Source organism: Carassius auratus, unplaced genomic scaffold, assembly GCF_003368295.1.
Source record: "Carassius auratus strain Wakin unplaced genomic scaffold, ASM336829v1 scaf_tig00215163, whole genome shotgun sequence".
NCBI classification, from domain to species: Eukaryota; Metazoa; Chordata; class Actinopteri; order Cypriniformes; family Cyprinidae; genus Carassius; species Carassius auratus.
This window is the reverse complement of record NW_020527959.1, coordinates 399157-412891: the sequence shown is the minus strand read 5'-3', so window position 1 is coordinate 412891 and position 13735 is coordinate 399157. Positions and strand designations below refer to the sequence as shown.

Sequence of the window (13735 nt, the reverse complement as noted above, 5' to 3'; positions counted from 1 at the left end):
TGAATTTTTTTTTTTTCTGACAAAGACTTTTTTTGAGAGTGGGTGTCAATAAGTAAAGTAGTACCTAAAATTACAAAAATGTGGTTTCAAAATTGTTTATTATTCTGCAGTGCTCCAATAATGTGGGCTCTGTCAGTACTGACCACAAACAAAGTCACTTTAAGCAAGTCAGTTCACTTGGCAGCCATCTTGGTAATGAAGGTGTTTTGTTGTTTTGACTAATGACACTTTGTTGTAGAATTTTATAGATCGTAGAGAAAGGTCTTCTTTTACAGCTCCGATATATTGGTTACAGAGGTCAAAGACGAGGCGTCCCATTTTTTGGTGTCCGCATGTTGTTAAATTTCCAAGGGATTTTTTCTATAGATAGGAAGCACATCAAATGCAAGTGAAGTTTCATCTTTAATGTTTCAAATATCATTTGTGAAAATAAAATGTCAAAATAGGGGTGAAATAATATTCTATTGTCAGTCAGCGTAACAGATGTATTACTGTAAAAATGAAACAATGTAATTATTCTGACCTGTATTAATTAAAATCAATCAATAATTAAAAAAAGTTTACCAAAGATTACCAAAGTGTGAATTTTATTTAATTTATTTTTCTTGTGGAGATGAACTTCCATATGAAGCAGACCAAACAGTAATCTCCTAGTAATCAAATTTTTTTTTTCTTAATCCCCAGTTTTCAGAGATTTATCAACATATACTCGTTTGGGTTTGAATCTCATGTTTGTGTCTAGGTGGTCTTGATATATTTATAATATTCTGTCAGTTCTCTTTTTATATCCCACTATTGATACTGAATTCAGTGGCTGAAGGGTTTCTGTATCAAAATGGTGATTTTAAAAATGTAATGAGGTTATGACTCAGTTTCACTCAGTTTAGTTTCACAGCATTAGCATATTCTCCTTATTCAGTACATCTAAAAGTCCTCTAGATTTCTCTCAGCTCTGCGAAACAGATTGAAAAAACTGAAAATGGGCCATGAGTATGAAATAGCTGTTCATTAACACAAACTAAACAAATATCACTTCATTGTCAACAGTGATCATCTGGGCCCTACAAATCAGCGAGAAACCAACAGATGTTCATGTCTGGCTAAGTGTTCAGGACTTCACGCTTGAATCGGTGTGTATTTAGTGAGTTTTAGTCTGTTAGGTTGGAAATGGATGAGTGTACTGGCTCACTATCAGGCTACACATGAAGATTGTGTTTTTCATTTAACAGTTTTAGTCCAACTTTGTGTAAAAATAAGAAGCCAGGAAATTAGTTCTGCTGCATCCTTTGGATGTTCCTTCCTCTTCTACAGGCAGCACTTCAGGTTGACAAGTTTGTCTGAAAACATACAACATAAGAGAATGGTGTAATGTTGAGGAATTCCTGCTCAGGTGGACGACTGTAACCTCGTGCTTAGAGCTTAACCTTGAAGATTTAACCTTCTTATTCTGATGCAGATTAGTTCTTTGTGTTGGGTTTTCGCTTGAAACCATCTGTACAAATATATTTTTTTAATCGAATGGTGTGGAAGAACCATTTTCAGAATATTAAAGGGTTTTAATCAGTTGTAACAAGTAAAAAGTGTTAATGTACATGTGACAGGGCCATTTAAAATGTAATCTAGCCCTTAACCACTTGTCAGTGTAAACACTCTGTTTAAAGCTCATTTCATTAACCTACTTTTATACCTCCTGTTGTTATTCAGACAGTCATACTGTTTTAGTTGCTAATAGTGGTTGCTATGAAAGAATCCTGTCCATCATGATATTACAACATGCTCAACCAATGATATGAGTTTGGGGCAGGGCTCCTGTGCCCATGTGACCAGTGGGAGATAGAGAACATGTTTAGGGAAATCTTTTTTGGTCTTTTTTTTTTTCAGTTCTCTTTGGTGACAGAAATGGCATGCATCACTTTTAAAATCAGCATGATATTGATTTCATTATTCAGTGCAAGAAAATTATGTCTTCATAAAAGTCATTAATGAATCTCTTAATCTGTCGAATAAATTGCATTCCTTCACCAAGCACATTCAAGTCACCAAGCTCACTCAAGTCATACACAGTCCATTTTTCACATCCCAATACATTTCTAAAGGATGCAAACAAGTCATTTTGTTTTTTGAACAACTGAATATCCTTTTTTTTTAAAGTCAAACTCTTTATTCTCATTGTACTGGCACAGTTCCCAACCATACCCCACCCCCCAGTGATATTGTTGCATTTAATATATAAAGAAAAACACAAGTATACATATTTATATTGTCCATATATGCCACAGTAAAGTCTTAATTTCTCTTAAATTGGCTTTTTTTTTCAAGAAATATTATATAATATGTGATTTATCTAATTAATCAGCACCTCATGTAAGTAATTTGATTGACTGCCCAGATTTAAATCTGTTTCCTGATGGATGTGTAGATCAAACAGAAGCAATGATGTGTTTCTCAAATGGCTATGATTTATTTCTTTCCTGATCCTTTTCTCTTCTGATGGTTGCTCATAACCTGGATTCTGCAGTATGCATGTGTGTAAAGGCTTGAGCGGTTGCGCTACTGATTTGAAGTAAGGAGGGGGGCAAAGAGGCCACCAAACACTTCTGCTTCTCTACCTAGATTTTTATGCAGTTTGAGAATGTGAGATTAAGTCTCTCAGCTTTTGGAAGCAGAAGATCCTGCTTGCATCTATAAGCCCCAAAAGCAAACCCTCGAGGAGCTGGACGAGCTCTTAAATCACTCTGACAGATCAGGAAGAGCCTCAAGCTCCTCATGTGTGTTCTAATCCTGGTCTCGTTACCTCAGTCAAACCCAGATCTCTGCACTAATGAACAGAAGAAGAGAAATGCACGTCTCATTAGTTTCACTGCAGATAGAGTTTACTTTAAAAAGCCTAAAATCTTTATGGAACCTAAAATCCAGTTTTAATGATGACATAAATTAGCTCAATTTACTTGATTTAATGAAGCGATGATTCAGTCCTAGATGAGACTATATGAGATGTCTTTCTGAAAGTCAATTTTCTGAATGTGTGTGATACTAGACAACCTTATGAATTGGAAATTGAATGGATTGTAGAGGAGGGGCTAAACATGAGAGGGCTTGGTGACATCAATGGAGAAGGATTTATCTTTTATCTTTACCATTTATCTTTTTAATAAATGTCGCTGTTTTCATAGTTTTTCATTTAAAATTAAAAAAATGTTATCTGGAAACAAAAAAATCGTATAATGCACTATGTAGGCAGTGAAGAATAACGTTAACAAATGATTATAAATCTAACTGACCAAATTATTCAATTCCTAAAGATGAAGTGTGCAGTGTGAAAAGGCCTGTAGTCAAGGCCAGGCTTCTGTCTACAACAATATTGCAACACTTCTTCTAATAATGGATGCAAATATGGGCAGAACGAACTTTAATTTGGATTTATGGGATAATAATAGTGCCCATTCTCATAATGAGCACCAGCACAATAAAACAGAATACATTTATTATGTCAGTCATTTGCAGTCGCATGACCGGCAGGCTTTAAAAATGCAGCCAGAGACTAATCAATATCTTGCTTTTGTTTCAGGCTCGTGAAATTGGGTTTCAGTTGTAGCTTTCAACACACTCATAGCTTCTTGGGTTCTGTGCTCGGTTATATACAGATACAATCAAAAATTATTTTAATTGTGGGGTATTTTACATGGGCCGTTAGGACACCATCTAGTAATACCTTTTTGCACTAATAAGCAACACTCACATTTTCTTCATAAAAATGTGAAAATGAATTAGTTAATTTGATTTCAGACATTTGACATTTTCTGATGTTCCGCTCTATTTCAGATCACCGTGACCGAAACGGTTTTGTTCTTGATACAGTACACATCAAAAGATCTTGACAGTCGAGAGAAGACCATCGTGAACGGGGACTGCTGTTACCTCAACCCATTAGTGCGGAGGACTTTCCGTTTCCTTGGTATGTCACGGCTATTCCACCTAATTTTATGCATCTTTTTATGGAATTTTGTGCTTTCAGCCATGGCATTCAATTTACTGTGGGAATTACTTGGATGTGTTTTGTCCCTCTCAACAGAAAGAGAGGTTGCACCAACCAACAGTAAGGCCACTAATGTCAAAAACCCTTGTATTTTAGGTTAATACCTGTGTAGGAAGGTGTTTGAAACACTTTTATTTTATATTAGGGACATTTCAGCCAAATAAACGCTGCCCCCCATTTACACTCATGTCTGACTTCTGTAAAACACAAATGGAGAAATAAAAATATCTCGGAAAGAAAGTTCTTAATAGGATAAAATAGTTCCTTAATAGAACAGTAGTCTAGTATGACTTGTGTGCTCTATATTTCTATATTCTGAAGCCACACTGTAATGTTGTTTGAGGAACAGACTGAAATATAATTTGGTATTCATAATAATAATGAAAAGGATGACTAATGTACTCAGTTGGCTTCAGAATGCTTGAAATGAAACGAATGGACTACTGTTTTGTTGCTTTTGTTGTACTTTTTGACCTTATTGGAGTTTAACAGCTGTGGTCACTTTACTATGTGTTTGTTTTATGGAAAAAGCAGAATACATTTTCTAAATAATAAATAAAGTAATAAATCAAATAAATGAAGTCTAAAAAATGAAACGCAGGTTTGAAAATACATGTGGGTAAGTAAATGACACACAATTTTCTTATGGTTGAAGTGTTCCTTTAAGGTTTAGTCAAAATGCAAAATTTTGGTGCATCAATATTGGGAGCACAACCTCTACTTCTATATGATCCACGTGTGTTTTTTCTTTTTTTGCCCTCAAACCTCACATGCTCTACAACACCATGATGGTAAAGTCTATCCAGCCATGTCTATCTTCCTTGCTCTTACAGTTTAATTTTTTTTCATTTCATTTCACTCATTTTCTCGCTCTTATGCTTTAGTGGTTTTGTGAGATAAAGTAACAACGACGTCATGGATTATTAGCCTGATCCTCAGAGAAAATCCTCTTCCATTAATTTCTGCATTAAATGGTTCCCATTCACCACAGATGCTCTCATTTTCCGGTAGAATATACAGTACTTTAGTCATACTTTCACAGTTTGCTGCGCCTAGTCATCCAAGCTGTGGGATTATTGGACATCTGACGGCATTAACAGTCTTAAAGACAAATCAGATAAGTAGAATTGTTCCTAAGCCTCCTACAGGGCGCTGAGAAGATCACCTGTACTTTACTGACAGCACCTGTCACTGTTCAGCAGCAGTCAGTGTGGCCCAGGGGAAATCGGATCTATCTGAGATCCTTTTTATTTTTTTGCTCCTCAAAAGCATTGTCATAATTGTTTACAGACTTCATCTGTGACATTTTTGTCTTTAAAGAGATTTAGCAAGTTTTTCAAGCTAAGGAACTTTTCTAAAAGGGACAGTTCAACCAAAAAGTCCGTGTGTATGATAATTTCTCTCCCTCGTGTTGTTCCAAACCTCGTCAGAAATGACTAAAACTTCAGTCATTATTCGTTGGAAATCCATTGCCGTTCTCAAATCTCATTTACTTTTGACATTAGTGACATTCACTGTTAACAGAGGAAATCTTAGATGTTTGGATTCAGTAAGAATTTATATATTTAAATAAATTAATACATTTATTCAGTAAATACACATTAAATAGATGTGAAAAAAATAAATAAAAGTGACAAAATAAAAATGCTATTTTTTTTAAGTTTTTTTTTTAACCAAGAAAATTGATAACAGTTTCCACAAAAATATTAAGCAACACAATTTGCGATAATAATAAATATTTCTTGAGCAGAAAATCAGCATATTAGAATGATTTCTGAAGGATCATGTGACACTGAAGACTGGAGTAATGAAAATTCAACTTTGCATCACAGGAATAATTTTTTTTTTTTTAAATATAAAGTAGTTATTTTAAAGTGTAATAATATTTCACAATATTACTGTTTTACTATATTTTCAAATAAACGAAACTTGAAATACACTACTATATGTATGTAAATATATCCACAATATAGCACATTGCCTTATTGCTTCTACAAAATTTAATAAAAATATAAAGGACAAATAATGCATTTATATCCTATGTATGTTAAAATGATTCATTTTAACATTATTTTAATAAAAACATTATTTGTGTGCTGCTTTTTATTATCTGATTTACGGTTTTAGTCCTTGCAAACCTAAACCCAAAAGATAAAGCACCTAGAAGATGTCATGCATGTTTCCAGCCAGTGGCGGCGGCTTGAAATGAAAATATTTTGAAGAATGATGTCTCGTCATGTTCTGTTGGAGGTTTAATGGTGCATCTCCACTGAAAAGCATCAAATGAGACCAGTTGCTTCGTGACCTGGAGTCACTGGCTTGTGTTATTTGCATAATGAGTCACGCTGTGATGTTCTTTGGGAGAGATTCAATTTAGAAAATGGCTGTGGGTCATGGTGTACTCTCGGTTAGCTTAGGGAGGCTTTTTCCGTAATATTTCCCCATCTCTCTCCCTGAGAAGAACTCTTGGTTCACATTGACTCTTCATATCATAAATGATTGTGAATGAAAACTGAAAACACTTCAAAGCAGTGTGTTTGTGCCAGTAAAGCATCATTAAAAAGCTCCTGTTCTTCCTCCAAGTTATATCAATGAAATGTTAAATCTGATGTTATCTGAAACAATTTGAACTTAAGCTGAAATTGTTATGAAGGTAATGGAGTTAAAATGTATTTTCAGAAAACAGTCAAAAGACTCCTGGACAGGAGTTTGAATCAGTTAAATCTTCCTGAATCGACTCACTGAATCAGAGTGGATACGAATAAATGCTAGTTGATTGAAAAAATTTAAATAGATTCACAGACAAAAATATGTTCCTTTGGTGTCCACACAGTTGTTGAGATCCCTGTGCGTGAGGAAGTGTGAATAAGCCATATTTAGCTCAAGTTCACTCGAAGACAGAATGCAGTTTAGGGACAGTCAGCGTCAAATTTATTATGTAGCCAGCATGACAGAAAACAGGACTGATGTGACGCCTGCCAGTGACAGTATAAGATGGCCATTTTATGCCAACCTCAACTGGCATTCTCAACTCTTAGTAAAACAAGATCATATTTTCCCTCCAAACCATCTGCCAAACTTGTTTTGCTATGCGTCACGTAAAAAACTCTGCAAGGCATTCCTCTGAGTGACTGTATTTACGGAGGGAAACATGTTAAACGGGGCTTTGTTAATGTTGTCTGAATACGTCTGCCAACAGTTGTGAAAATGACTTCTTGTTGACACAAGTCTTTGAATGGCTATAATAATAGCCTTGTCATGCCTGTCATTCTGTTGAGCTGAAAAGATGTTCCAAACAAAAAGAACATGACATTTAGGAGTGAAGGAGAAAAATGGAGCTCTTTCAGAAACAATGGTGACTTCCTGTTCCTTGGCTAATATCTACCATTGTAAAACTCCTCAAAATACATGGGTATATTATGAAGAGGAAGACTTATTTGTGATGTGTCCATCATGATTTGGGGTTCCTCAAGCTCTGTGGTTTTCGTTTTGCTTCAGGATCGTCAAGTGGTGAGCCAACAAAACCATGAACCATACTGAATGAAGTCTTTCTCACTTTCTCTGACTTTGCATTGTTTCGTTCAGATTTTTCACAATGTGGGTGTGTTTGTAGGGCTAAACATATGTGTGTGTGTGTGTGTGTGTGTGAGTGTACTTGTTTTTCTATTTTGGTGGGGACTTAAACCTGAATACACACAGACTCATGGGGACTCGTGTCATGGTGGGGACCTAAATTGAGGTCCCCACGGGTAAACAAGCTAATAAATTACACAGAATGAAGTTTCTTGAAAATCTAAAAATGCAAACACCATTACGCCTATGGTGAGTCCCCACAAGGATAGCTGACCAGACATGTGTGTGTGTGTTAAGTGTCAATTTTTTTCGAAATTGAGATTTATACATAATCTGAATAAATAAGCTTTCCATTGATGTATGATATATTGGGATCAGATAATATTTGGCCTAGATACAACTATTCGAAAATCTGGAAGAAAAAAAATCTACATACTGAGAAAATTGCTGAAATAACTGAATTGTTAGCAATGCATATTACTAATAAAAAAAGTTTTTATATATTTACAGAAGGAAATTTACTAAATGTTTTCATGGAACATGATCTTTACTTAATAATCCTAATGATTTTTGGCATAAAAGAAAAATAGATAATTTTGACCCATACAATTTTTATTTTTTTGGCTATTGCTGAAAATATACTCCAGCGACTTAAGACTGGTTTTGTGGTCCAGGGTCACATATACTCTACCATTCAAAAGTTTGGGGTAAGAAAATACTAAATAAAAATGAAAAAAATTGCATGCATTAAATTAACCAAAGTGACAGTAAAGATAATTGTAATGTTATAAAAGATGCTGTTGTTTTGAACTTCTTAATCATCAAAGAATCCTGATTTTTTTTTTTTTTTTATGAAAGATGTTAAGCAGCAAAAACTATTCAACACTGATAATTATAGGAAAAGTATTATATAATCATAATAATATAATAATTTTATACTAAATCATGTAATTGTACAATCACTATATATAATAGTGAATTGATTGGAATCAAATATAATTGAATTTGGCTTGTCAATCACATGCTCATCCAATGTTTGAGCTCTTTTATTTGAGGTATTATGGTTTGGTTTACAGAGCGGCAATGAGAAAGACTCAATTATTAGGTTCGGTTATGAGGTTATTTTCTCATCAACTCAGTACATTAGCTCCTCTAATGCGTCCTCACAGCTCAGCGGCTAAATGTGTGCCTCTGTGGAGATCACCTAGGCTTAGTTGTATCTGTCCCCTTGATGTGCTTAAGTAGGATCTGGTACACACTGTACTAAACGAGCCAACATACGTAAACAGGCTGAGCGCGACCACTGCATAATTGAACCAATTTTCCAGGTTACGTTTGTGAAATACATGTTTTAAGTTGTTGATGGATTCTCCCATTGAATAACATACTTGGATTCTACTCCGTGATTACATACCGTACTTTTAATGTCATATGAAGGCAAGGAATTTTTAAATCAAATATAGGAAGTGTTTATGGGAGATATGGTTATAGTGAATTCACAAAAAATAAGAGAATTAAAGTTTAAGTTTTCATGTTTTTTTTATAGTAACTGGTATCTGGATCTGTTTTTTTTTCTGCATAGGTGTATACATGTTTGGCCTTTTCACCACTGACATCTTTGTGAACGCTGGTCAGGTGGTAACGGGGAACCTGGCCCCTTATTTCCTGATAGTGTGCAAGCCCAACTATACAGCTCTGGGTTGCCAGCAAGCTCTTCGCTACATCAGCCATCAGGAAGCCTGCACTGGCAACGAGGAAGACATTCTACATGCACGCAAGACCTTCCCTTCCAAAGAGGCAGCGCTCAGCGTGTACGCTGCTGTCTATATGGCGGTGAGTATATCATAAATCCAAAACATCCTCATTGGAAAAACGTACCTGTGGTGACGTTGTTGCAAAATATTGCATTGCTTCTTGCATGTCTTGCAACACTTTCAGTTCAGTTTTATCTAAACCAGGAGTCCGCAACCAATGGCATGTGTGCCAACTTAAGGCACAGTATTTAACCAGAACAATAAAAAATGCCCCTTCATGCCCGAAAGTTTGCCGACCCCTGATTTAAACAGATGAACATGAATCTGGCAACATTTTATCACACTGGTTGTTGTACGTATCATGGCGGTTCAGTTAGAAATGACATGTGCAGTTAGTGGAACTTAAACGGGTTTAAAAATAACGCACCATCAACACCTGTACCGGGTGAGCAAACAAGCAAGTTTACAACATCAGAAAAGCCATACATGTGGAGTTTGCTGTATGATGCAAACATCAAAATATACTATTTTACAAATCATGCATGAAAGTTGGTAAAACAACACACTGGTAAAAGTGTGTAGAGGCCATAGCATAATATTGTAAAAAAAACTGTTTATAATTTCTGTAAAAAATTACAAATATTATGGTGACATCGTGTTGGATGATTAGATAAGCAGGGCCAAGCCTGGTCAGTACCTGGATTGGAGACCTCTTGGGAAAACTAGGTTGCTGCTAGAAGAGGTGCTAGTGAGGCCAGCAGGGGGTGCTCACCCTGTGGTCTGTGTGGGTCCTAGTGCCCCAGTGTAGTGATGGGGACACTATACTGTCAACAAGCATTGTCCTTCAGATGAGACGTTAAACCGAGGTCCTGGCTCTCTGTGGTCATTAAAAATTCCAGGATGTCTTTCGAAAAGAGTAGAGGCATGATCTCAGCATCCTGGCTAAATTTGCCCATTGGCCTCTGAGTCTTACCCGGACATTTACTCGTACAGTACCTCATTGAGTCACCAGGTACACGCCAGTGAATGATTTTACTTCGTATTTGAAAGTAATCATCTTTTAAATGTGTATATATTATTACTTTATATTTAGAGTACTGAGTGCTCTTTTCTCTCAAGCCATACAGCTAGCCAGGCTTAGCTTTCGATTAGCATCATACGTAATTCGTGATATTTCCATAAAAGCAAGATATGGATGATGATGGCAGGAAGCCATGAACTTCACATTTGGAGTTTTACAAACATCATTGGTACACCCAACCACATAACAACTCTTTGGCCTGTTGTAAGGTTAGTCCACTTCCTCGATCCAATACTTGTACGGCGGTTTGTTTTCCCCTAAAAGTGGGCGTGAATCTGTTCATAGACATTCTATGATGCTGCGTTGGTGGTGCGTATGATTAACACTAATATTGGACATAAACGAACACGTTAAATATAAAGTATTTAAACAGGTAAGTTTATATATTTGGAGGAAAGTTGAATTGAATTGATGCATCAGTCATACAGCGCTCCGGACCGTGCACTCCATGATTAGCCTGACACACCGCCACAGAAACAAGAATGAGATGCATTCTAACATAACTGTGGCATTAAACTCCGTTAGTGAGGGCTTGTTTAAAATATTGCACATTTGCCGTTCAGATTACTTGTTAAAGTGCAATGAATTACCTAATGTCTGCAGACGATGTACGTTTGTTTGTGGTTGGAGACTCCTTCACAGCTCTAATCCTCATTTGCGCTCGTGTGTTTGAAATGCGGTGCTGAAGTGAAATAGTTGGGCAATTTGATAGCCGAATTATAATAGGCCGCCTTATAAATAATAAAAAAATAATTATTATTGTTAATATTATAATTTAATATATTAATAGGAGAATGAGCATATTATCGTCTTTACTATCGACAAAGGCATCTGCTATCGTCGATATTTCGGACTGTCGCTGATACACGATACTGTTATCTATCAGCACAATCCTAATGTTTAAGTAACTTGGACCCTGTCATGTTATTTGGCAGTCCTTGAAAAGTCTGAAAAAGTGGTAACTTTATTTACCTAGGTATATAATTTCACACTTGTCCGTGTGTGAAGACATTGTGCAGTGCAAATCCGTGAATGAATGTTCCGATGTGAAGTAAACTTCAACGGATTTACCCTGTTCAGGAAGTAGGGAGCAATGAACACTGTGTAGGGACCATGCCAATGCAAACAGTTCATGCACAGAGCTCACTTCTAATGAGCTGATTATTTGAGAGCAGGGGGTCGTGAGGACTGGAATTGAGAACCGCTGCTCTAATGTATCAGAGAACTTCGAATTTTTGACTTCCTGTAAGGTGTCTTTGAACAGACATGTTTTTCCAATCCAACGAGCGATCAGTCCTGCTTTGTAAGTACACTAGGTCTTAAAGTATGGAGATGTTCTGCATGTATGTTCTGCAGAATCAAAAGTTAGCTAAATTCATGATTAATTAGAGCCTACTGAATATGTGACTGCTGTTGTTGTTGTTGTTTTTGGTGAAGGCTGATTTAGTTTGTTACATTGATAAAGTAGTTTGTGTGTAATAAGGTTTAACAGCTTCAAGCAGTTTTAAGTAAATGCAGAATGCATTATTGAAAAATTGAGGTATTGAGAGAAATCATATCATTATGAATATTTTTAATTTATTACTGATACGAAGTGATTAAAAATATCTAAAATAAAAAAACATGCAAAACCGTTCAAAAGTATGATTTTTTTTTATATTTTCAAAGACGTCTCTTTTGTTTGCCAAGACAGCATTTATTTGATCAAATATGCACTACAACAGTAATATTGTGAAATATTATTACAACTTTTATTACAACTGTTAATATATTCATACTAATGTTATGATTTTGCGTTCAAGAATGCTTAAAAAATTTACGATATATTGAAATTAATGAATACATTGATATTTATTTGAAATAACTTTTGTAACATTGTACATTTCTCTACTGTCACTTCTGATTAATTTAATGCATCTTTGCAGAATTCCTTTTTTTCTTTTTCTTTGTTTAGAATCTAACTTAAAGAGTTTTGTATATATAAAATTGATTATTTTCCCCAATATTTGTGTATTCTTTCTACTTAACATTAGGTGCTAAACCTAACACCCTTAAATTCTTAGAGTATAGTCGAGAATCTTTGAGCTGAACAGGCTAAGGCCCCGTCCACACGGAGACGCGTTTCTGTGAATACGCACAAATTTTTTATCGGATAGGCATTTCGTCAACACGGATCTGCCGTTTTCATCAGGTGAAACCGCTATTTTTTGAAACCAGGTCCCAGAGTGGATACACTTGAAAACGCCGTCTTTGCGCTTTCGTCTGGACGGCTAATCCGTATATTTTCTGAAACGATGACGTCATCAGCCCACGACTCCCCCCTAGTCAGACACCTCTACGTCATGTAACAACAACAAAAACATGAACAAACACTGAACGATTGTCTTTTTATTAACTAACATTAACACTGATTAATAAATGTATTGTTCCATGTTCGTTTGTGTACCACGCGCAAGGTTTATGAGAATAGTCCAAGTCTTCTTCTCTGTTTTTAGTGTATCTCTGTGTCAGAATTATAGCGCCACATACTGGTCTGGCATGTATACTACATCCTTATACGGTTTCGTGTGGATGCGGATATTTCTTGAGACGAGGAAAAAAAAGATCGGATTAGGGTAAGCTCCGTCTCCGTGTGGACAGGGTCTAAATTTATGTTACCATTTGTGCTGCATTGATGTATGGTATTTAACTATAGTTTTTTCATTCGATTTTGGACATTTTGTTCTCACTTCATTTAAGTAATAAAGAGACTTCCAATTGGTCTTTCACTTATGAGTCTGCAGTCTTCAAAACTCACTAGTTCACCATATAGGGCAAAAAGATAGTTCACTAGCTCACTAGTTTTTGGAAGAAAAAAAAACCGCAAATACACATTAACACTTCAAGTTTGAAGAATGAGGTGGCAAATGAAGTCAGAATAGTTGGCAGGATATCGTAAGTCAGTCCATTTTCAGAGTTTAATGACTTTGTCAGACTCCCGTGGGAGATGACTTTCCAAAAACTAAGGCAAACTGAGACAGTTTGAAAAAGTATTTGAACAGATAATGTGATATTATCAATCCTGAATCCTGAGAGATGTCACAAATACAATAAAAATGTATTTTAGGCTTTCAGATGATGTTAGTTAAAGCATATCAGAGCCGATGCCCACTCTGCCCGACAGAAAGAACACACAGAATTTGTGGCCTAATGGTTAGAGACTCGGACTGACAATTGAAAGGTTGTGAGTTTGAGTCTCGGGCCAGCTGGAATTGTAGTTGGGGGGAGTGCATGTACAGTTCTCTCTCCACC

The 13735-nt window shown here is 35.9% G+C and overlaps 1 protein-coding gene across 3 annotated transcripts in view; it reads left to right on the top strand.

Annotated features, from left to right (window-relative positions):
* LOC113093828 (phospholipid phosphatase-related protein type 5-like) overlaps positions 1-13735 on the top strand; it is a 43527-nt gene that overhangs the window by 18733 nt on the left and 11059 nt on the right. For all 3 annotated transcript variants that reach the window (XM_026259398.1, XM_026259396.1, XM_026259397.1), the window contains 2 exons: positions 3823-3955; positions 9192-9442. In XM_026259398.1, coding sequence (XP_026115183.1) covers positions 3823-3955; positions 9192-9442 — 384 coding nt within the window. The remainder of the gene's footprint in view (positions 1-3822; positions 3956-9191; positions 9443-13735) is intronic.